A 24,423-nucleotide genomic window follows, 5' to 3' on the forward strand; every position below is an offset into this window, starting at 1 on the left:
GGGTTATGGAGACAGATCTAGCTCTGAATCTCGACTAAGCCACTTACTAATTGCATTATCCTGTGCAAGTTAGAAGCCCCAGTTTCCCTAAATACCTACCCCTGTCTCTTAGGGTTGTCGCAAAGTGTTAAGTATACGAATGTACATAAAACACCATGATTTATTGCAGCGGCCCTAAAGCCAGACAGGGGTTTGAATCCTGGCTACACCCCTCACTAACCATAGGCCAACATCCAAAGCTGTGAACCTAAGTTCCAAATTCCTTACCTATAATGTAGAAAAATATTGTCTACTCCAAAGGATAGCCATATGACTTAAATAAAGCAATATTTGCAAAGCCCCTAGCAGAATGACAGACACATAATAATAAAAATCAAAAAAGAAAAAAAAATCTGATGTTTAAAAAATCAAGCTGCAAGGACCAGGCACGGTGGCTCACGCCTGTAATCCCAGCACTTTGGGAGGCTGAGGCAGGCAGATCACCTGAGGTCAGGAGTACGAGACCAGCCTGCCCAACATAGAGAAACCCCGTCTCTACTAAAACTACAAAAAATTAGCCAGGCGTTGTGGTGCATGCCTGTAATTCCAGCTACTTGGGAGGCTGAGTCAGGAGAATCACTTGAACCCGGGAGGTGGAGATTGCGGTGAGCCAAGATTGCGCCATTGCACTCCAGCCTGGGCAACAAGAGCAAAACTCCAACTCAAAAAAAAAAGAAAAATCAAGCCACAAGTTTAAGTACCAGCTCTGTCACTTATTATGTAGGGGTAAACAATGTATACAAGTCACCTAACCCCTGTGAGGCTCCATTTCCACCAAGTTTGTGAGGATTAAAGGAGATCATTGTGTAAGAATACTCTATAAACTATAAATTTCCAACAGAAATGTTGGAGGTTGTTTGATTCTACAGAAGTAATTTTTATATTAATTGTATTTACTGGTCCTTCCAAACAATATCTTCATCTTTAAAATGGAAAAAACTGAGGCAGAGAAATGTTGAGCCATAGAGGGAAGGCTACTGGTTTGAAATGTAGGGTGGAGACAAGGGCTGGGCCAAAATAAATTTAGACCAGGACAAAGCAGAAAATTTCTGAAAGCTTCAAAGGAGAAAAATGAGAATACTCATCAACCTATGTTTTTAATCAACAGCTTCACCTGCTGGTTAAGCCTCTCAGTGCACAGTGTGGGCATAATAATTCTCTTACTTCCTCCCAGAAACAGTATTAGACTTCAGAGTGAGAAAGAACTTCACTATCAAATCTCTTTTCCTATTCATAAATTAATTTTGGGATGGGGCACAGAAACAAAGACCAGTGGACATAAATTTGAGTCTCAGTCTAACTGGCGTTTTCTGAACTACACCATTAAAAAAAAAAAAAAAAAGAAAATATTGTAATCCTTCAAATAGGTTTCCTTCCTTGGTTGATCAGAAATGTCCTCATTCCCCAGGTCTCTTCATGCTAAATATGGTAATAGCTGGCAGACAGCCAGCCCAGTAAATTCCAATGATACTTAAGAAAGCATTCATATGGCCTGAAATTACTCTGAACCAAACACTTGAGACCTGCAGGGCTTCAGCATAGAGCAGTTCAGCTGGAGCAACGAATGTCAAAACCAGCGGGGTGCCTTAAAAACACAAAAGCTTGGAAAAAAAGCAATCTACTCTTCTTTATTGCTACATTCTTTAGCAACAACATTGATCTCCTACCCACTGTGCACACAGCACTGCACTAGGGCAGTGGGAGGCTGGATGGAGGAATGGAAGAAACAGGTGGTGTCCATGGGTTGCCAAAACAACAGGTTGCTTCAGTCAGTTCTGTCCTACAACTAATCAATTTGGTGAGGAAACGGGGAGAGAATCTTAGTCATCTTCTTCTCTGATCAAGCTAACTGGCTAGACCCACTGTACTGGCATTTATCCATTAGGTCAAAGTGTCAGAATTAGCAGTGCATGGTAGACATAGCATTAGTCCTGCCTTTCAGGGATGTTAAATGCTTCAAAAATCTTGGCTATCTAGAAAAGGAGGACAGTAGCCGATTACGTCACCCACCCAAAATCATGTATTTGACTCCAGAATACACTGCTTTTCTCCAACATATTTTTTTATTAAGTATTCAAGTAAATGTCAATTTCCTAGACATATACAGCTGAAAGCATGCTGATTTACAATAGAGTCAGATAAGAACTTTAAAGTAGCTACAGAAAATAGCAGTTAACAAATGAATTAACCAATATCATTAGAAACCAAAGGATTAAAAAAAATTAACCTATGAAATGAACAATTTTTATATCAACATTGGTAGCAATTTGATGTTATGTTATATACTGCTAATTATTTCCATACATATTGTGACATATTTAAGACAAAAGACTAATGCCCTTAATATTTAAAGAGCTTTTTCAAACCAGTAAGAAAATAATTAAATGAGTAAAAGACACAATTTACCAAAATAAGTAGAAAAAAAGGCAATACAAACGCCACTGATGATATGAAAAAACATTCAATATCACTGTAATGAGAGAGGCATATTAAGTAATATTTACCACTTATCAAATGGTAAAGATTTTTAAAAATAAAACCTAATGTTGACAATAGTATATTATGTGTGTGTGCATATAAATATATATGTAGATCTGTTCATAAACTAAAAATATATATATATATATAAATAAATCAACAGCTTTTCTAAATCTAAGGGTAAAAAAACCAAAGACGTATACCAAAAAATTAATGGCAGCATGATTGTGGACATTTTATTTATGCTTTTCTAGATTCTTCAAACATCCTTAACTACTTTTTCAAACATAATTACTTTTTATATTGCAAAAATAAAAAAATCTTGTAAAGGTGCCAGAGAATATCAGCAAAGTATAAATATGAGTTAATTATCTGTAAACATAACGAATAATTCTGTTGCTATGTAAACCTACCTTAAACTGTTTCAATGTTTGTTTTTAGTTACAACTATTTTCCTTAACTCTCTTAGAAAGAATATGTCAGAGAAGCCACTACATATTACTTACTTTAAATAGTAACATAATGCCAAAGACTTGCATGAATCTCAGGATACGGTCTTTTACCTAAAATTCCTCATGAAGATTAGAATGCACTTTAAATGTTGTAATAAAGTAAATGCCCTTAATGTTTCTAACTAAAGAAGATCTAGCAAATAAATAAACCCATATTCACAGCAAATAAAAATATAATAAAATAATCGAAATACACATGTCCTCAAACTTCAATGTGTCTTGACAGCGTCTGAACCAAAGCATGTGTAAGGAGAGAATTAAACAAAAATGTCTTTGCTACTTACCACATTTACCATTTAGAGAAGTTAATATATCAGCACTATCTAGTTTTGTGATTATTCATACTTAGAAACTCAACAGAATAGATTAGTGAGTAAACAGTATTCAATTATTCTTATTTGAATGTTGGTTAGGTATACCAATAGAACAACCTCTCCCTGCTAGGTACCAGTTAAAATAGATTATTGAAAATATTTGAGGCTTAAAAACTTCCAGAATCTTCTCACAAAAAAAAAGATGAAAATAAAAAGAGATGAAAAAGAAGGAAACAACAATTTTAAAACGTGCCTGCCTCAGAACAACGCAGTTTATTTTAGAATGTAACCACAGCTTCTTGTACAACACCTTATTCATCAAGCACAATTGTATTTTAAAGGAATGCTATTTGTTAAAAAGACAACATATTTAGGATAAGGTATCTAACTCCAACCACAATATTATCATCATGTTTTCCTTACTTCACAAAATACACACATACATTCATCATATGAATAAACATATATAATAAGGGTGAGAGAGCTACTCTTAACCCAGAAACAGGTTCTGCAACACCCATAGATCCAACCTGTCTTTATGCAACAATGAGTCCATCTTGGCAAGATGTTTGGCTGATGTATTCAAATAACCCAGAGTTCTGCCAGCTGCCAGTATCCTGCAGAAGGAACTGACTCGGAGACCAGAAACTGCCCTAGGCAAGCCTCCAGGGAAAGGTGGTTCAGTCCAATGGGAAGAATCACTGCCTGGCCAGAGGACCCGGGGTACCATGGCTGGAGCGACGTAGCTGGCTGGAAATGCGAGAGGGGCAAAGGACACTAAGGTGAACCCCCAAGAGCTTGTTCAATCATACCTAGTAAAGGCCAAACTATTGGGGAGCTAGTAGAACAGAGTTTTGCCAAGACAAGTACAAAAGGGTGAGGGAGATATTAGTATGATTAATCAATGCCACCTGAGGCAGCAACTCTGGGTGTGTCCACACCACACTTCAGTCACTGCCTGGCTGTGACGAGAAGTTCCTTCAGCCACTGCCACTGAGAACTGCATCTTCCAAGGAAGATATTTCCACCATAACTTGTCCTAGTTCAGGCTTGGCATTCGGGACTAAGAACACAGCACTCTCTCTTGCCGCAAACCCACTAACAGACATAATGGACACCACAACATGTGCCAAATTTATATTTACACCCTCACCAGACAAAGGCGTTTTTGTCTTTTCCCCAAGCCAAGTTCTAATACTTCTAAATTACAACACAGAAAGAGGAAAATGGCAGACAGCTCACGACAGCAGACAAGCCCAGCAAGGGTGAGCTGGAGGTCGCCTTTCCCTGGTGGTATTAAGACCTGAAGTTTACTCCCAAGACCCTATAGCTCCGAGTCACCCTGACTGCAGGAAACTGCTTTCAGAGAGCATAGATAAATGATAAAATAACTGTATTTCATATTCCTAATTGTGTGCTTATCTGTCTTGTCTCCATGATGATGTCAGCTCCTTGGGAGCAGGACCATATTTTCTACTTGGTCAATGATTCCCACACATCTGGAAGAGTAGAATACCCTGTACTTGCTACCACATGATGCCAAGGGAAGCACACAAATTAAGTGTGACAACACACCACAATGCTCCCCCAATACACCACTAAGACAGCAGAGCTACAAAGATAGCAAATGTTAGTGCCAAGGGCTAGTGATCCTACCAGTGAATTACATGGAAACCTATGTATTTACATACACAAATTAATACAATAATTCCTTTGCTTTTCTTATTCCAAGCTATGGCTTTATCATCCCCCTTTCTTGGCTTTACTCTCCTTTTTAAGACCACAATGTATGTTCTGCCATACAGATAATATTCTCCTCAAAAAAGAGAGACAGGAGAAAAAACAGATCTACGGCAAACCTCCTACCACTACCAGTGATGCAGTTTGTCCCGTCTCAAGCCTATGAGCATATCCTTTCAGATCTGAAGCCACTTCCTTCTTCCTATCAAGGACAGTATTATCAAGTGTCTTTGTGAGAGGAGCAATCCTGTGCCCCTTCTTGCAGATTGTTTTGTTCTGCTCAAGAAGCCCTAGATTCCTCCTTTATTTTCCTTTCCTTATTTCATTTGCTGCAGCAGACCAGAAACCCCAAAAGCAGGACCGCCAGAAATGAGTGACCTTTATATCTCTCCACACTAACACATCTGAGGGAAACTGCTGACACCAAATATGTGTTCATGAGCTAATGAAGCAGAAATCCTCAAAGGAAACACCATTTGCAACGGCTGAGGACAGAATTCTTTAGTGGACACCAAAAAGGCTGTGGGACTCCTATGTATTCTAACATGTCAGGTAACATTCTAATGGAGGAATAAGGAGGCTTACAACAAAGTCATACAACACAAACAGAAGTCTGAAAATGCTGGATTTCGCAAATTTCTTTTAAGACAAAACAAACAACTTTACTAACCTTATACCATAGCAGCTTTCTTCTCTGTACTAAGTGAGGCCAGCAAGTAGGAGGCGTTTCCAAGGGGGAAAAATGACCACAGGATCTAGCCAAAGCAACCTGTCTCTAATACTCTCAAAAAACAAACAAACAAAAACAAACACTTTGATTTCCCAGATTCACTCTGCAGTGATTCTAAAACTTTCCTAATGTAAGAATCACCTGGCTATTTCTTGAACACACAAATTCCCAGATGACATTCCAGATGCACTGAATCAGAATCTCCATGAGAACACCTGAGCTATTCTTATCATAAGAGAGGTTAGGGAAACACTGCTTGATAAATGTTATTCTCCCACCAGTGCCCACCTGTGCAGGGAGGTATGAAACAAGTAGGGCTAAGATGCTTTATTTGAGCAATCACCCCAGACATGCTCCTCACTGGGTTTGACTCCTTTTATGGAGAGCTGGGTGTCAGCTCAGTAAAGTCTACAGATAAGCATCTCTTTGGGTCCCTATCACCTGCACAGGTCTCAGGACTCTGAGACAAATTTCTGAGTAGATGTCAATGAGGACAAGTCATGAGGAGATGGATTATAGCTGAATATAAGAAGATCTTTCTAAGAATTAGAGCTGGCCAAAGATGGAATAAACTGCTGTGGAGAGCTGTCTACCACAAGAGATGTTCAAGAAGAGAGAAAATATGGTACCTCTTGACTAGAATGTTGTAAACATCAGATCCAGCATGGGATGGACAGAAAGACTAGATGAATTTTAAAGTTCCCGCCAATGCATAAGTCAACAAAGAGGAAAATTTCAGCCACTCCTTAATTAATTAAAAGAGATAGCAAAAAAAGTCTGTGGGTGGGGTCAGCTTTCAACTGATCCTATCTCTTCAAAGGAAAAAAGAACATAGAAACACACTCCAACTCACCATCAGCCTCTCCTATAGAATGTTCTAAAGGTGGGAAAGCAGGAGTCATAGATGCTGTGACTAAGACCTGCTGCTCAGTTGACTCTGAATTTGGGGCACATGCCAGACAAGTTCTGTAGTACAGAGAAGAAATGTGTGTAGCACAGACCTGGCCCTCAAGGATCAAAATCATGTGGCAGAGACAACTCAACACCATGTGATTCTCTCAAATATTTATTCATCATATTTCACCTTTAGTTTTTGTCAGTAGGGTGTTCAGGGGACTCTCTTGGTTCAAAAAAAAAAAAAGCAAATATACTTTACTAAATGTACATATTCTCTCAATCCAGTACAAGTTTGCAATATCCAACTCAATGAAAAAAATCTCAAAAAAAATTACCAAAATAAATATAAACTTAGTTAACTCTAATTTTAAAAATAGTATTCCAAAAATGACTAGTCCCCAAAATGATGAGATTACAATAAGGTGTGGCTATTCTGGACAAAATAACAGAAATTGCTGGCCTAGTAATACAGTAATACAGGAAGCAGTGGAAGCAAACTTGAGTGAGAGGCAGGGGGTGGATGGCAGTGCCTTTGAAGTGAGATTCCAAAGTCAAAGTGACCTTTATAAATTGCAGAAGTGATCAGAAAAAGAAAGAAAGAAACCCCACACACAAAGAAATTCAAAATTACAAGTTTAAATGAAACATCTGGGGAAGGGAAAAATTTGGTTTTTCCCCAAATGTAAGGTAAGCATGACTCCTGCAAATACTATTTTTAAAATGTCTAGGAGTACCACAGTTGTCCAAAATAAGAAAATGGCTAAAAATAATTGTTCGACTGAACAAGTATTTATTGTGTGCCTATTAGATACCAAGGCATCATGCCAGGTACAGGGGTAGGGTATGGGCATTAGAATAAACACATAAATGAAAATGCACGATTCCTTCCTCATGTACGCATTAACAATAAGCACTTGAGGATGTTATAAGAGTTTTTGTGCACATAAGCGCATTTGTACATGAGATGGAAGCAATGTGGACAGTGAATGAGGCATTGGACACCAGAAGAAAGGAATTCTAGTCTCAACTCTAATTGGCTCTGTGACCATGAACAATGAACATCAGAAAATGGAGGACCAAAACAGTGACTCTCCTACAAGGTCACCAAACCAATTAATAACAGACCTGGAGAAGAATTCTGGTCTTCTGGCTCCTAGTTCAGTGATCTGTCCAAAATACTACACATATGGTAGGCTGACAAAGAAAGAAAAGAAGACCTTTTGGTTTCAAGTCATTTGCAGAGAAAGGGGGGGAAACAAAAACGGGAAAATCAGGAAAGGGTGGAAGGAAAATTAATAGTTCAAATTTAGGCATTCGAACTGAGACATCAAGAAAGGAAGCATGTAACTATGGACTGTGAACACAATATAAAGAAAATGATGTAAAATTTCTTATATCCTTATTCAAATCACGCCTTGCAGTTTTTTACTCTAAAATCATTGCAGACGTATATAGATAAAGGGTCAAAAAACAACATGTATGAATGACATTTAAGGAAAAAGAGAAGAAAACAGAAGAAAAAACAGAAGAAAAGGGAAAAGGAGAGGTGGAGAATTTATTATATCATCTAAATATATGAAGCCCTTCTAAAGGGTCAATGCAGACATATTGCACCCAGATAAACAGAAGAAATGACATTATATTCTATATCTCTTATGTTAGCAATTTTAAAATTCCTTGAGTCAGAAGCGTTAAACACTGGAATGACTAAGGTTACATTTGTTATGGAAATTTCTTAAATTTAGAAAGACCTCATACACACACCTGAAGGTAAAAAAAAATGTACTTAATCAGTGGGTTGCAACCAAGTTACTTGTCAGAATCACCTGTAAACCTTGAAAAAATATGGATTCTCAAACTTACCTTATCAGAATCCCTGGGTGCTGAGTCCAAGATCCACCCCAACAGATTTTGATGTAGCCAGGACACAGAGTTTTTTTCTACCATAATGGGAGAGGTAGGCAGGAGGATCACTAGGAATGGCAACACAGAGTGGGAACTAGATCAATGCAAATTTTGTGGGCAAAATAGAATTTCTGTGGGTGTGATATTTTTAAAATGTATTGTAAGGCTGCTCTGAACCATCCAAGCATATCCCACTGAATTTAAACATTCTCTAAAGGTCCTGGTCAGCAACTACAATCCAGGTGAACCAAAAGTTGCTCCTCTATGTCATAGAAGCCTACAGGAGAGGCAGTAGGGTGGGAATGGAGCAGAGAGATCCCAAGAAGTTATGGGTAAATATTTTTTAAATCTAAACATTCAGGAAAATAAGAGAGACTAGGAATCACTCTCCTCCTCCTCTCCACCACACCAAAAAAAAAAAAAAAAAAAAAAAAGGAATAATAAGAAAGTGAAAGGAAAAATAGTTTTAGGTTAAATTTCATCACCATCTGAAAGAAAATTACTCCGATTTTGTTTAAGCAAGAGAAGAATTCAGCTGAGAAATTATCTAGCAGGCAGCAAAATCAGGGAGTCACTTCCCATTGCAAAGCAAAAGAAAACAAGGAGCAAGAGGATGGTCCTGGATAGCTGTTTAGACAATCAGACACACTGCTAACATCTCCTTGCCTTAGAAACTCCGTGATGTTTAAATTAACAATTGGCCACAAGCCAAACACAGGAACACTCAAAAGTTTAGAAGGGTGTGCTGTAATTGGTACCTTAGTAAAACACAATAATAAATTAAGAGGATTCAAGAAGCCTTCACTGTAGACTCTAAGAAGATTTAAGATTTGTACCAAGAAACAGGCTTCTAAATCTCTTCTACTGCATTAGTTTAGCATCTAAAGAACACCTGTCTAAAAATCAAAATATCTAAATCCTATCCTTTGAGTCAACTTGACTAACACTCAACTTGACTACCTAAAAGCTAGCTAATAATCGCAGCACCTCAGCAGAGCAGAGGTGGAGGGCATAGTTTTATGCACTGAGATCCTATAATAAAAGAAGCCCTATGTGTCAGAGTAATCCCATTTCTGACATCATATTATTTAATACTTAATTTTTCAAATCACTTTACAATCATATTTATTATTCCCTACAATTCTCTAAAGCAGGTTATTCCTTTAGTCCTGCTTCATAGGTGAGGAGACTACATATCATGAAGATTAAGTTATTTACCAAAACAAGTTAATGATAGACCAAGGATTATTACCCTCAGACTGTCTCATTGATTATACTCCTCTCTATCCTAAAGCTACACTTAAAGCTTTCACTCAAAGAAAAAGGAAAAGCAAAAACACCATCATATATGCTCTTTATTAAATGCTTCAGAAACAACAGCTCTGCTTCATCACTACAAAGCCTCCTGGTCCACTTCTGAAATTCTTAGTGACCTAGACGTGTACGAAATTTGAACTTTCCAAGAAGTATCTAGTTGGTGCTGAACAACCCAGTACTATTTTCAGGTGATAAATAACCTTGTTCTCTTTTTAAACATCTGCGATTGACATGTCGACTGACTGTTAACAATGAACAAAGATCATATTTTTCTGAAGCTCATCACCTTCCTAATCTTTTCTTTGAAAACAGATGTAGTTCATGTACTAGTTTTTTGGGGAAGGTAAAAATCTTTATTCAGATTAGGCTCAGAAAAAGAAGGGGCTCCTTTCCGTTCAACAAATATGCACAAGACACCATCCCACTGGGAGCATCAATCTCAGAAGCAGTAAAACACAGCCTCGGCCCTGAAAGGACTTTCTGAACACCTTTGGAGTGTCATCCGTTTAATATACATTATTTTAATTAATCCTATTAGCTGGATAATTTCATTCCCATTTTACTGGTGAGTTCATATAGCAGAGCTGGATTTGAATCCAGGATTACAGAGCAGGGCTCCAAAGCCCAAGTTATTTCCACTAAAGGGTCTGAAGAAATGTAGAATCTAAAAGTGTGGGTGGGATGGGGAAGATATGATTTGATTCCCTTTCCTTGGTCCAACCGTGTTAGAAACATCCAACCATAAAGAAGCTTTCTAAGGATGCCCTTTGAATTAACGTATCCACTTTTTCTCACCCGCCCGTGCCCCACCCCCAGCCATGCCAAAGGAGCAGCAAATGCTGCTGCCAGGTTGGAGGAATTGGTGATCGTCACACCACATTCCTGGGTCTGGACACAGCCTGAAACAGCAGCAGAGCTCCGCGCCTCGGAAAGAATAACAGCAGTTGAGATTTTTAAATCATGTGCCTCAGCATGCAGCCACACCAGTTGCCCTACTTCTCCTGCCTCCACCTTTCAAAGACGCGAGCAGCACACCCGGCTCCTCCGGACTTTCGGTGGGGTCGGAGTGTCAAAACTCAGGCGCGCCGCAAAACCCCGTCCCCATCCAAACCCAGCCCACACACCCGGCCCATGTGCCGCCCCCTGGCAAAGGCGAGGCTGGCTGCGAAGGTGCAGGCCGTTTGGCTTGGCGGCCCTGCCCCCGCTCTCCACGCCAGAATCTGGCATTCCTTCGCTCAGCCCCTCCGAGGCCCGCCATCGGCTCTCGCTCGACCCCAGGAAACGCGGAACCTGAAGGGCAAAACTGCCCACCTCCCTGCACCCTGGCACTACGAAAAAGGAGTTTCTGAGACTTGCTGCCGGCCTCCCTCCTGCCAAGGAGGCATGTGAGGGGTCCCGGGCCGCGGGGAGCAGAGGCGGCGGGGAACCCTGGGGGTTGGCGGGGCACCACGGGAGGGGCCCCCGGCGATGTCCAAACTCTTGGGAACCCAGCGAGTGGCCTCGCTCCGCGCCGGCGGCCGAGCCTGGCCTTCCCACACAGAGAAGGACCGAGGGGGAGAAGGGTCGCCCCAGGTGGCAGCCCCGGGATCAGCGGACAGCGCCCCTCAGCCCGATACTCACCATGCGCGGGGGCCGCGCAGCACAGCCAGAGCGCCAGCAGCGCCCACAGCAGAGCGGGGCGCAGGGCGGGCATCTTCTCGGTCGCCTCCTCCGCCGCCGCCGCCGCCGCCGCCTGGGCAGATCCACATGGGGAGGGGGTCCCGATAGAGGAGCCCCACTCTCTCCTCCCCTCCTCCTGCTTCAAAGGCTCAGGCCCTGGCGCTACGCTCCGAAGCCCAGGCGCAAATGCCTGGACTCCCCGGCCCCCGAGTCCGCCGCTCCTCGGCCGCCGCCTCAGCCGCCGCCCGAAGTTTGGCTGAAACTTTCTCGGGTGTGCAGCGAAGCAGCCTCGTGTGTCCTTCCGCCTCAGCCGCCTCCTCCCACCGCAAGCCCCGCCCCACTGTCGCCGCGGCCTCGGCCCCGCCGCCTTGGGCACCCAGGGGTTTCCCGCAGGAAGAAGCGCCGGCCCGAGCTCCGCGCGGAGGGATCTACTACGAGTCACTGGCCCCGTCCGCATCCTTCTCCAGCGGCCCCGGGCCCGCCGCGCCTTAACTCGGTCAAGGCTGCAGCGGCTCGCTGGCTTGACCAGTGCAGAAGGGGCGTGGGGGTGAGGGGGGTGGGGTAGGACTCTGAACTTCAAGCACTGGAGTTTGCCGGGATCGTGAACTTGCAGGGAGAGGTGGTCCTCATCCAGTGAGGTCTGTATCGCCACCTACATCCACACATCCACACACTGCTTTGCTAGCTAGAGGAATGCTCTGGAGTAGGACCAGTGCTGTCAAAGAAGGAAAGTGGGCCAAGGCGCCAAAGTCCATTAAAAAGGAATAGAGCCATCACGGAGTGGTGCTGCCCCATTCATTCATTCATTTGTTCATCCGTGTAGCAAATATTTCTTAAGTGCCTTACTTTGCGTAGCTGTGTGCTTGGCAGTGGGATGATACCAAAGATGCACAAGCAACTTTGAGTACCGAGACTTTGCCGCTGTGGGCTGGGGGATTCAGGGAAGGCTTTCCCAGAGGAGCTGGGATGAAAGCAGGATCTTGAAAGGTCAGTAAAATTTGTATAAGACAAGGAGACCAGCTAAGCTAAGGATATTCGTTGTAACACTGAATAGCAAAACCTTGAAAACAACATAAATGCCCACCCTTAGAGGAATGGATGAATAATGTATGGTATATTTATAAAATGAAAAGCAACACAGTAATTGAAAAGACTATAGCTATTTATGTCAATAGGGATAAATCTTAAAAACTAAATGATAGTGAAAAAACTAATCGCAGAGGGAGACAAAGTATACCATTTATGTATATTTTTTCAAGACAATACTACACATTATCTGTGGATGCATATATATAGATATAGATATTAAGAGACTATAACCAGAATAGTAGTTACTTCCAGGGCAGGAAAGTAGGGGGTGTGATCAAACCTGGGTACAAGTGGGCTTCTAAGAAAAGAGCTAAAAGTAAGAACAACAACAATAGTTGTATGGACACATCATTCCGGGAAAGAGCCCTCGTGAAAGCAAAGGTACAGTCAAAAGAGTAAGTAAATGAGTTCTGTCTCTGTTAGCAGTGAGAGGAGTCAAGGATGGAAAGGGGGTTGGGACCAAATTATGCAGCCTTGAATGGCAAGCTGAAAGGGTGGGGAGGCAGCTACCTCTTAGGTCACATAAAACTATTGAAAGTTTTTGAACAGAGTTGAGATTGATGGAAAGGAAGATTGCTCTGATAATTCTGTAGAAAATTGATTGTTGGGAACAAGAGGTGAACTGGAGCTCCAGGACCAGTCAAGAGTTGGTGAACAGTCCAGGCACAAATTTAAGAAGACCTGAACTAATAAGGTAGATTTCAGAAGGAATGAATCTGAGACAATGTTAAAGAAACAGAAAAAAAAAAAAATGGAGGCGTGACTAATTGGATGTGGGAGTTTACAATCCTGTTGGGATGGGAAATCCTACCCACAGAACCTCTCCCTGACTCCTATAGGATAAAATTCAAACTTCTAAACATGGTACATACAAGGCCTTTTCGTCATTGGGCCCCATCTCCTGTCCTCCCTGCCCCTGTTGTGAACTTCACACAATAACAGTATTGACTAACTTGAGATTCCCCCAAACATATCTTGCTGTTTCTGTCCCTGTATCTTTTGTTCCTTTGGCTTGGAATGACTCCTGTAGTCCCCTTCCCTCCTCCTCTTAATGAACTTCTAATCATAATTCATCCTTCAGTCCAAAGAAGGCTTTGCCGACACCACAATAAATTCCTCCCCCTAACAGACAGTCCCTCCACTGTCTTCCACTGCCGCTTCCTTATCTTAACACCGATACTTATTTTTCACACAGGACTCTTTGTATTTCTGTGTTCTCAACTAAGTTTTGAGGTCCTCATGGGCAAAGACCACAGCCTATTAATCCCCAGTGTCTATCACATAACAGATGTTGAACTAGAATGTAAAACAACACTAAGCAAGTACAAGTCAGTATGGGCATAGACCTATGAAGTTCCAAAACTGCATGTTAACAAGCACTTTAGGTAAGCAAGTACCATTAGTGAAAGTAGTCACATTGAAATACTGGAAACCCTTTTCAAAAATAACGTAGTCAAAATATTTTTGGAATTTGTCCTGTGCAAGTATGTTCAGAGAAAGATAACATTATTTTTCAGTTGTTTACCCACAGTGTTACCAGTTCGATCTTCCTCTTTACTCACTAAAGATAATTCATAGTGACTTGGCTGCATACAAATTTTAAAAATCACCTGCAAAGATAAGTTTTGTCACTATTAAAATATATTCAGAAGAATATAAGATAGTTATCCCCAAAGAGCAACTCTAGAAGCGACTGTAGCTATGACAACATTATTAAAATAAATGTGCAGGCCAGGCGTGGCGGCTTATGTCATAATCCCAGCACTTTGGGAAGCTGAGGTGGGCAGATCACCTGAGGTCAGGAGTTCGAGACCAGCCTGGCCAACATGTTGAAAACCCGTCTCTACTAAAAATACCAAAAATTAGCCGGGCATGGTGGCGAGCACCTGTAATCCCAGCTACTCAGGAGACTGAGGCAGTAGAATCACTTGAACCCAGGAGGCAGAGATTGCAGTGAGCCAAGATCGTGCCACTGTACTCCAGCCTGGACAACAAGAGTGAAACTCCGTCTCAAAAAAAAAAAAAAAAATAGGTATGCAGTTTCTCAAAGTAACCGTTTTAAAGAAAGCAGCTATTATGTTCACATATAACTTTTGTTGAATGTGTTACAATATGAAAACTTACTGCATACATTCTGGTAAGGACAAGAGAAGTAAAGAGTAAATATGAATGGAAGTAAGGGAAAAATATGACTGAAGACATTTTTTAAAGATAAGTTTTAATGATAGAAAAATATGAATAAGGGCCACCAATTGTTTTAGTTTTAATCAAAACTAAAAATATACATCTATGTCTTTACTGATTTAAACTCACATAAAACTGCCTTCCAAAATAAATGCAGAATTGGGCACTTATTTGTTCTCATGTCTGTCCTCTCAGAGCCAGTAAGCTGTAAAAAACTCTCAAAATAAAACTCTGTTTTATTTTCTGTTTTGCCCCGGTTTCTATCACATAAGTGCTCAATAATATATGTTTTACATAAATGCTGAATGAGGAACATATATATCTATATAAACTGGGGAGCAATGCAAGACTGGAAGAATGTCTTGGTGTGTTGGAGAAGTTGAAGAAGAGATTGTGGGATAGCTATGACACATAGATTGAGCTACACCACGAATCTCTCCATGTAACCCAGAAATCCAAGGATATGTGATGAGATGTTTGTGGAAGCAGGAATTAAAAGGAAGATTTCTTTTAATAATGCCTTGCAGTTGCGCAGTGATTTAGACCTTCCAAAAACACTTTTAATTATATTATCTCATTTGATCCTCAAAACAATCGTGGGAAATAGGCACCCCAGTCATTATTATCCCCATTTTGCAGATGAAGAAACTGAGATAGAGCTTTAAGTATCTTGCCCAAGGTTAAATAAGTAATTAGTGAGCTGAGACAAACCCCCCACTATTTCTGTCCTCTTACTCAGTCTCACTCCACTGTACCTTTGTGCAACAATGTGAATCACATCCAAGATGATATTTAGTGTGGGGACCTCTGCGTAGAGGGACACCAGCTTCTTGTCACTTCCATGTTAGCACAGAACAAGCTGACCCACTGTAACTAGGAAACATAAACAAGTGAATACATTCTTTTAATTTAAAAATTTTTTGAGAGCCCGTTCTCTACAAAGCACATACTAGGCTCTGCGGCAATGCAGAAATAAATAAAACCCAGTCCCTGTTCTTTGGAGATCACAGAGCAGTGAGGCAGGCCAACATACAAATAACATAACTACAACAGAGATAAAGCACAGGGATATGGGAAAGTAGAGAGCACTGGGATTAATTTTGAGTCCACTTTCCTCTCATCCAGTCCCCAGCCTGAAAGATATGAACTGTGGTGGCCCACACAGCTGGACTGTAAACCATGTGACAAGAGTCATTTCTTACCCCTTATTCATGTTTGTAAACTCCACAGTAGTTGGTTCTTTGCCTTGAATAGAGTATGTGCTCAATAAAGACCTACTTTCTGAAAGGTTCACAGAGTTCAGCCAAACACAGGACAAGTTCTAGAAGGCAAGAAGTTAACCTCAAGATTCAAACTAGCTCTGAGAATTAAGAACCAGCCAGACCCTTCCACTGAGCCTAGACCCAATTAATTACCTCTGCTCTAATTAAGGGAATCAGTAATGTAAGTAATTGTAATATGGGCGATATAGTTTGCCTGTGTCCCCACCCAATATCTTATTTTGAATTGTAATCCCCATGTGTCAAGGGAGAGACCAGGTGGAGGTAATAGAATCATGGGGGTGGTTTCTCCCATGCTGTTCTCCTGATAATGAGTGAGTTCACGAGATCTGATGGTTTTATGTGTTTGGTAGTTCCTCCTGCATTAATTTTCCTTCATGCTGCCTTATGAAGAAGGTACCTTGCTTCCCCTTTGCCTTCTGCCATGATTGTTAAGTTTCCTGAGGCCTTCCCAGCCATGGTAAACTGTGAGTCAGTTAACCTGTTTCCTTTATAAATTACCCAGTCTTGGGCAGTTCTTTACAGCACTGTGAAGACAGACTAATACAGTGGGCTTGTTGACATAGTTTTGCCCTTTTATGAATGTGATTATCTCAATTTTATTGATGTTAAGGAAGGACACAGTGGCCCACACCTGTAATCCCAACACTTTGGGAGTCCAAGGCAGAAGGATGGCTTGAGCCCAGGAGTTCAAGACCAGCCTGGGCCACAAAGTGAGACCCTGTCTCTACAAAAAATTAAAAAACTAACTGGGCATGGTGATGCATGTCTCTAGTCCCAGCTACTTGGGAGGCTGAGGTGGGAGGACCACTTGATCCCAGGAGGTTGAGGCTGCAGTGAACCATGTTACCACTGCTGCATTTCAGCTCGGGTGACAGAGCAAGACCCTGTCAAAAAAAAAAAAAAAACTTACCTAGAAATTTCAAATCTTCTGCTATGCTTGAGATAAGCAGGAAAATTCATATAGGAATGCTCACTGTATCACTCCCTTAAAATCTTCTTTTAAGCATTTTATGCTAGGAGGTATTACACTTCAATTCCTAAATAGGTGTGTACTTTTTGTATATAATGATGTATGAAAGGGTTGACCTGTATGCACCAAGATGTCTCCCCAATTTAACAGTATCATAAATTCACAACTGTGTAATTATCAAACCACAGTATTATTGGATGAGTCTCAGTGCTTTGGTCACTAAAATGGTTATGCAATTTTGAATATTTATTGACGTTGTTCTCAGGGACTGTTGAATTGTTTTTACTCACATTCTTATATTCTTCCTTCATGATTAGCCAAGACATTCTTGACAGCAAGATTCAGGCATACAGAAAGTTTCTACTTCAAAATATGGAAAATCTTCTTACCATCTAGGTGCAGATCATATCTAAGTCCCCCGAAGAAAAAGAAAATGGAAACTTTTCTTACTAAGTGGAATTCAAAATGGTTAACTAAGTATGAGAGAGGGGACATCAAAAGTAAGGAAGAGAAATCCCATTATAAAAAGTGTGCACAGGCCAGGCACAATGACTCACACCTGTAATCCCAGCACTTTGGGAGGCCAAGACGGGAGGATTGCTTGAGGCTAGGAGTTCAAGACCAGCCTGGGCAACATGTTGAAACCCTAACTCTACAAAAAATACAAAAGTTAGCTGGGCATGGTGGTGCACGCCTATGGTCCCAGCCACTCAGGAGTCTGAGGTGGAAGAATCACCTGTGCCTGAGAAATCAAGACTGCAGTAAGCCGTGATCACACCACTCCACCACTCCAGTCTGGGTGACAAAGTGAGACCCTGTCTCCAAAAAAAAAAAAAAAAAAAAAAAAAAAAATGCATTAAAAATCTCCTTCTAAGTAAGTAATTCATTGGGAGATAATTAATGGCTGGAAACAGGTATTTATAATGGAAGCATACATGGCCTTAACGATAGGGTTTGCTTCTGAAAACACTCTAATTAAAAAGGGGAAGAGTAATTTTATAGGAAAGTACAAATCAGTGGTGTGTATGTCTACCAGTGTGTGCAAAGAGACAGAGGTGGTAATTGCTGGACTCAGACCAGGTATCAGCAACAACTAAACATAATGACCTTATAAATATGCAGATAGGATTTCTGACAAAGCTAAAAGTACATCATTATTATTATTCATCAATGTGGAATGGAATGTGAAATTGGAATCAGCAGGTGAGGGGTGGTTGTACCTGAATATCCTGGATACCAACTTGTTTTTCTTTTTAATCATTCTAATCTCTGTTAAGAATAATGTCACATGACTACTTTATCCTCTTTCTCAGACCACTGATCCAACCATTTTTCTTTCACACTTTTGCCTCCTTTCCTCTTATAACAGGTACTAACAGTCTAAGCAGAAAAAGAAGAACAGATGGTGGTAAGACCTAGAATGTTTACCCCATTAAGATCTATATCTGAATCCAGAAGGAACACCTCATTGCCGAGAAGAGCCCTGCAGACAGTTCACACCTCTGTTTCTTTTGCAAGATATAGCTACCTCAAAAAATCCTTTCTTCATCAAACTCTTATGGCCTGGAATCCTTGCGTTTCTGCTGATGACTGTCATTTTAGAGTACTTACTAAAGACAATGGTTGGGGAGATAGATATTTTTAAAATAAGGGAAGAAGTGGGTAGGGTAAACCCAGGCTTACTTATGTAAACTCTGAGTGCTGAAGTTAGAAGACACCTTTTAAGATTAAAAAAACAAAACAAAAAAAAAACGGCAAAGTTAGAACCCACAACAGATAGTATAGTTCCTTACCCATCCACCACTTGGTTTTGAGGAGAAAAGGGAAGTAAGAAGAGTTGAAGAGAAGAAAAACAGAACAGAAGAGTGGGAAAGGAAGATGAAAGGGTGCTCTGGAGTACTATGCACCTGTTTAGAAGTGGAGAAGTAGCACAAACACTAGCAAAAGAAGAACCACCATGGAGTTCCTCCTTGCACATCTCTCTCCCCTCCTGAAGGCCTAGGGTGAGCCCACAGCATTGTTCCAGCAGTGAGGGAGTCTTCACTGCCCCCTGAGACTCTCTCACGGCTCTTAAGATACTTCCCTGAAGTCCCTCCAAAGAATTCAATGTGCCCCTAGTCTAAATCAGTTTCCTCCATCATAAATACTCATAGATGATGCAACAATAAGGCGTTAATAACGATAATGGCAATTTTGTGTGTCAAACATTGTATTAAGCACTTTACCTGCTTTATTGTTTGTAATGCTTCAACAGCTTATGAGTAGGTATTATTATTTCTACTTCACAGTGCAGAAAATGAAACCTGAGTAAGTTGTCTTAGATCACACAGCTGCTAAGCAGTGGCACAGGGATTTAAGCCCAGGTCCATCTGATCAACTCCGATGGCACATAATTGACCTCTGCATTGTCCCGCCTGCCCACAGGTCACTGCCTCAGTGATCCAGTCCCATCCGTTGTTTAGATAACTGAATAAGTTATCCTCGAATCATTTATTGTAAGCCTAGTCTCTCAAGTTTACTGTGAGTCAAGGGCTAGGTCATATACCTCTTTTGTGCTCTTCTATATCATGGCATCCAACCTCTTGCTTGTCAGCTTCCAACTCTGGATCAACTTAAGGACTTCTTTTCCTGGCATCTGCCCCTTATATGGGAGGTGTTCATACAATTCTACTGATTGTTTTCACCTTACAACTTTTTATTTTGAAATACTCTCTTCTAAGTGTTCCTAGTAAATTTTTTAAAGCCAGCAAGGAAAAAAAATTCTATTTATTGCCAACTAATTATAAACATTAAAACATCAATTTAAAATTTAAAGGAAAAATGACCTATAATACCACCACTAATAGCATTTTCATGTGTTTTATTCATTTGTTCTTCATATGTATGTTCTTACAGAGTTGTAATCAAGACATACACATAGTTTTGTTTTGTTTTGTTTTTTTAAGATGGAGTCTTGCTCTGTCACCCAGGCTGGAGTGCAGTGGTGCGATCTCGGCTCACTGCAACCCCCACCTCCCAGGTTCAAGTGATTCTCCTGCCTCAGCCTCCCTAGTAGCTGGGATTACAGGCGCACGTGACTATGCCTGGCTAATTTTTGTATTTTTAGTAGAGACAGGGTTTCACCATGTTGACCAGGCTGGTCTCGAACTCCTGACCTTAGGTGATCCACCTGCCTTGGCCTCCCAAAGTGCTGGGATTACAGGCATGAGCCACCATACCTGGCCGACATACATATAGTTTTTCTCCAGATTTCTTAGGCAATTCATATACCATAAATATTTTCCTTTGTTGTACATAGTTGCCATACATAACATTGTTATTGTCTGCAAAATATTCCATCCTTAATTAATATATAGAGCTAGAATACTTTCTATATTAGTATTGGGATCTCTATCCGGAAGTTGTCCATCTTATTTCAAAGACAGCCTTTGGGGACAATCCCTCCATACTTCTTTTATTGCCAATCACAATTGGATGAATAAGTGGACTCTTTCTTTGTCTTGAATCAGGGAGATGGATCAGCCCAAAAGAATCCCCTGCTGTTGTTCTCCAATCCCCTCCCTAGCATTTACAAGTCTTCACCTCTCTGCTGTAGCCTCTTTCCTTCTTTCTGTTCCCCATTTTCTTCCCAGCAAAAGGCTTCACTTCCTACTTCACTAAAGACATCTCCTAGTTCAAATATCACCTCCCCTGCAAAACCTTCCCTAGCCCTCACCATTTCTACACTGACAGGCCATCTAAGGACTCCCTACCATCTCCCATCTCAACCTCACAACTCATCACTTATGTACCCACCTTTACTTCCTTGTGTTGTATCTCAGAAAAAAAGAGTCTTTCCTTCTTTCAATGCTAATTCTTCAGCATTGGCCATTGATTTAATTCCCTTCTGCCTTCTCCAGGACCATTTTGCTTTCAATACCCACTGATTCCCACTGTCTCATCATTCATCTTTCCCTCTCTACTGGCTTAATCCCTCAGCCAACAGTTTTCTTCCAGACACACACACACACACACACACACACACACACACACATTTTCTATTGTATTTCTATTTCAAATTCATCTTTCACTTCCAAACCTCTTAAAACAGTGGTTTGTCCCTTGCTGTTTTTATTTCTGCAATTTATTACAGCTTCCTCTTCTTACATTTATTGAACACTTAAGATGTAAAAACAATATGGAAATAGAGATCGATAAAGCAGTCCCTACTCCCGAAGAGCTTCTAGTTAGTAGGGAAGATAGTAAACCAAATCAACACAACAAATAAAATACATTTTATGACATAAATATGTGCACAAGTATCCATGGGGGGCTGCCTGGAGGAAATTGGAGAGACTTCCTAGGGAGGTGACATTTGAGTTAGGCCTTGAACAATGAGTTCAATATTACCAGGCAGAGACTGTACATATATTGCACATGACTGACAGGAACAATTTATGCAGATAACTGAGAAACCATATTAATGATTACTTAGGAAATATCAAATAATTCAGGTGTCATCAGAGTAAGGAACGTCTGGGGAAGAGATGAAGAGTCATTTAGGCTAGTTGTTCTCAAACTTTAGCATTTATCAGAATCATCCAGAAGACTTGTAAAAATGCCAATTGCTAGGCTTCATTCCCAAAGTTTTGAAAGGGGTGTGGGTTGAGTCAGATAATTTACATTTATAACATTCTCAAGTGATGCCAGTGCTGCTGATCTAGGGACCACACTTTGAGAATCACTGGCTTAGTAATCCAGCTTCTGCTTCAGTCGTTATAGTGAAATTACTTTTAGATGCCACCAAAGATCTCCAACTGTCAAATGCAATGAACTCATTCTCAGTCTTCATTTTCCTTGATGAGTTTGCAGCATTTGACATCATTGGCAATTTCAGTGAGCTCTTAACTGTCTCCCAGCTTTTAGCCTCTCTTTTAGTCCATTCAGTACTCTGAAGCCCACAGGATTGTCCAAAATACAAGTATAAACCCATCACTTCATACTTAAAACTCACCAATGGCTCCCCATTCTCTACAGTTAGAGCCCAAACTGGACAGACTGGCATGGAAAACCGTTGGCATTCTGACCACATTTACCTCTCCCCCTGCTGCTGCCCAGGATTGCATAGCCTTTGTTCCAGGCACATCAAGCTACCAGCCAGTCCCCAGACATGCTGTGGGCTCATGTCCTCTTCACCTTCATATGTGCACTTCCCTTTGCCTATAATGCCCTTGCTGCCTCCCCTCCCCTATCCCATCCTCCCCTGGGTCCATAGTGATATAGTGGACCCATAGTGATATATGGTTTGAATGTGTGTCCCCTCCAAATCTCATGTTGAAATGTGATCCCCAATGTTGGAGGTGGGGCCCAATGGGAGGTGTTGGATCTTGAGGGCAGATCCCTCATGGATGGCTTAGCGCCATCCCCTTGGTGATAAGCAAGTTCTCACTCTTTTAGTTCACAGTAGACCTGGTTGTTTACAAGGAGCCTGACACCCCCCCTCTCTCTTGCTCCCTCTCTTGCCATATGACACACTGGCTCCCCTTTGCCTTCCAGCATGAATGTAAGCTTCCCAAGGCCCTCACCAGAAGCAGATGCCAGCACTCTGCTTCACCTACAGCCTGCAGAACTGTGAGCCAAACATACCTCTTTTTTTCTTTTTTTTCGTGACAAATTCTTGCTCTGTTTCCCAGTCTGGAGTGCCCTGGTGCAAGCTCCGCTCACTGCAACCTCTGCCTCCCAGGTTCAAAGAATTCTCAACCCTCAGCCTCCTGGGTAAGTGGGATTACAGGCTTGTGCCACCACACCCAGCTAATTTTTCTATGTTTAGTAGAGACAGGCTCTTGCCATGTTGGGGAGGCTGGTCTCAAACTCCTGACCTCAAGTGATCCACCCGCTTCAGCCTCCCAAAGTTCTGGGATAATAGATGTGAGCCACCAGTCCTGGCCAAAACAAACCCCTTTTCCCCCTAAATTACCCAGTCTCAGGTATTCCTTTATAGCAATGCAAAATGGACCAACACCTATGGAATTTTGGGTGAAGGCCTAGCTCCAATGTCATCTTCTCTCCAAAGCCTTCCTCAGCTTCCTGGCTCCTTTCCCTGAGGTCCTCCACGGTTGGTTTCTATGTATTATATATACCACTTAACAACTAGTTGAACATGTGATTACTATATGGGGACTTGCTTCAGTCTCTGAATCTTACTCTGAATCTATCTTGTTATTTTTGTTATTCTCATAAAAGGCTTTCAATATAGGTGTATTGAATGAATGTTGGGAACATAGTACACATTTGATAAATAATGATTTGAGTAGGCACTTGCTGCTTACCCAGTGGAACAGGCAAGCAGGCAAAGAGGAGGAGGAGGACACAAAGAGAAACTATGTTAATGAGCAAGAATCAAATGTGCCACCTCACAGCCTCCTGACTCCCTGCCTTAGAGGGTGAACCACAGGCTATTTCCCATGATTCCCTGTTCTTTGATGACACAGTGATTTGTCAGCTCTGTGGACTGGAGAGTTATGCAGCTGCCTTTCTCGCTTTCAACAAAGTACTTGCTGGAGGACTTATCCAAAGCTGAGAAGCAACACCTGTGGGGACTGGGCAGGAAACACTTTAGTAGTTTGTCTTGGTGCATGCACCACAAGCAGACAGCCATTTGCCTTCCATTTAGTTTCTGCAACTGAAGGAATACTGGGGGATTCTCTGCCGCCAGGAAGAAGAGAGCCGCCCCCCCCACCATCCATTCTTCCTCTCTCTCTCTTCCTTAGTCTTACCCCTGCACATTCTGATTGTTGTGGTGACCAGATCCTGCGGAAATAAAACAGGCCTGAGTTCCTATGTGGCTGGGCTGTATCCTCCTCCTTCTCTAATAAAGCTATGATGTTAAGGAAGCCCTATCAACTAATGAGCTCAGAATGCCCATGCCTTTTGTCACCTAGCCTTTCCCCATCTCTGTGCAAATGGCTACTAGAACAGCCATTTATAAAGTGACAACTATGTGTTGGGTGTTTTGCATACATGATCTCATTACATCCATACAACATTCCTGCAAGAAAGATATCTTTATCTCCATTTAACAAATAAAGATACTGATGCTCAAAGAAGTCAAATAACTTATACAATGTTGACAAGCTAACAAGTGGTAGGGGTCAGATTTGAACCTATGTTGCAACCATTTTAGAGTCCTATATGTTTTCCATTATTTATATCATCTTGGAGAACTAAAAAAGGTGAAAGTTACAGAGTCAGCCAATGTCATAGCAGGAATTAAATTCAAGGTGTTCTGATTTCCAGGGCAGCCTACAAATATCCACCATATTTAAAG

At 41.3% G+C, this 24,423-nt stretch overlaps 1 protein-coding gene across 7 annotated transcripts in view; it reads right to left on the reverse strand.

The window, feature by feature from the left end:
• Positions 1 to 15,643, reverse strand: part of NOTCH2 (notch receptor 2) — a 226,060-nt gene extending 210,417 nt beyond the window's left edge. For 5 of the 7 annotated variants that reach the window (XM_063815783.1, XM_054668954.2, XM_054668960.2 and 2 more), the window contains exon 1: positions 11,553 to 11,684. In XM_063815783.1, the coding sequence (XP_063671853.1) occupies positions 11,553 to 11,625 (73 nt within the window). In that variant the 5' untranslated portion in view covers positions 11,626 to 11,684. Of the gene's footprint in view, positions 1 to 11,552; positions 11,685 to 15,619 lie in introns of those variants that run through there. The other 2 variants (XM_054668958.2, XM_054668956.2) reach the window with 2 other exon arrangements.
• Between the last annotated feature and the right edge of the window lie 8,780 nt (positions 15,644 to 24,423).

The sequence above is a fragment of the Pan troglodytes genome, chromosome 1, assembly GCF_028858775.2.
Source record: "Pan troglodytes isolate AG18354 chromosome 1, NHGRI_mPanTro3-v2.0_pri, whole genome shotgun sequence".
Taxonomy (NCBI): Eukaryota; Metazoa; Chordata; class Mammalia; order Primates; family Hominidae; genus Pan; species Pan troglodytes.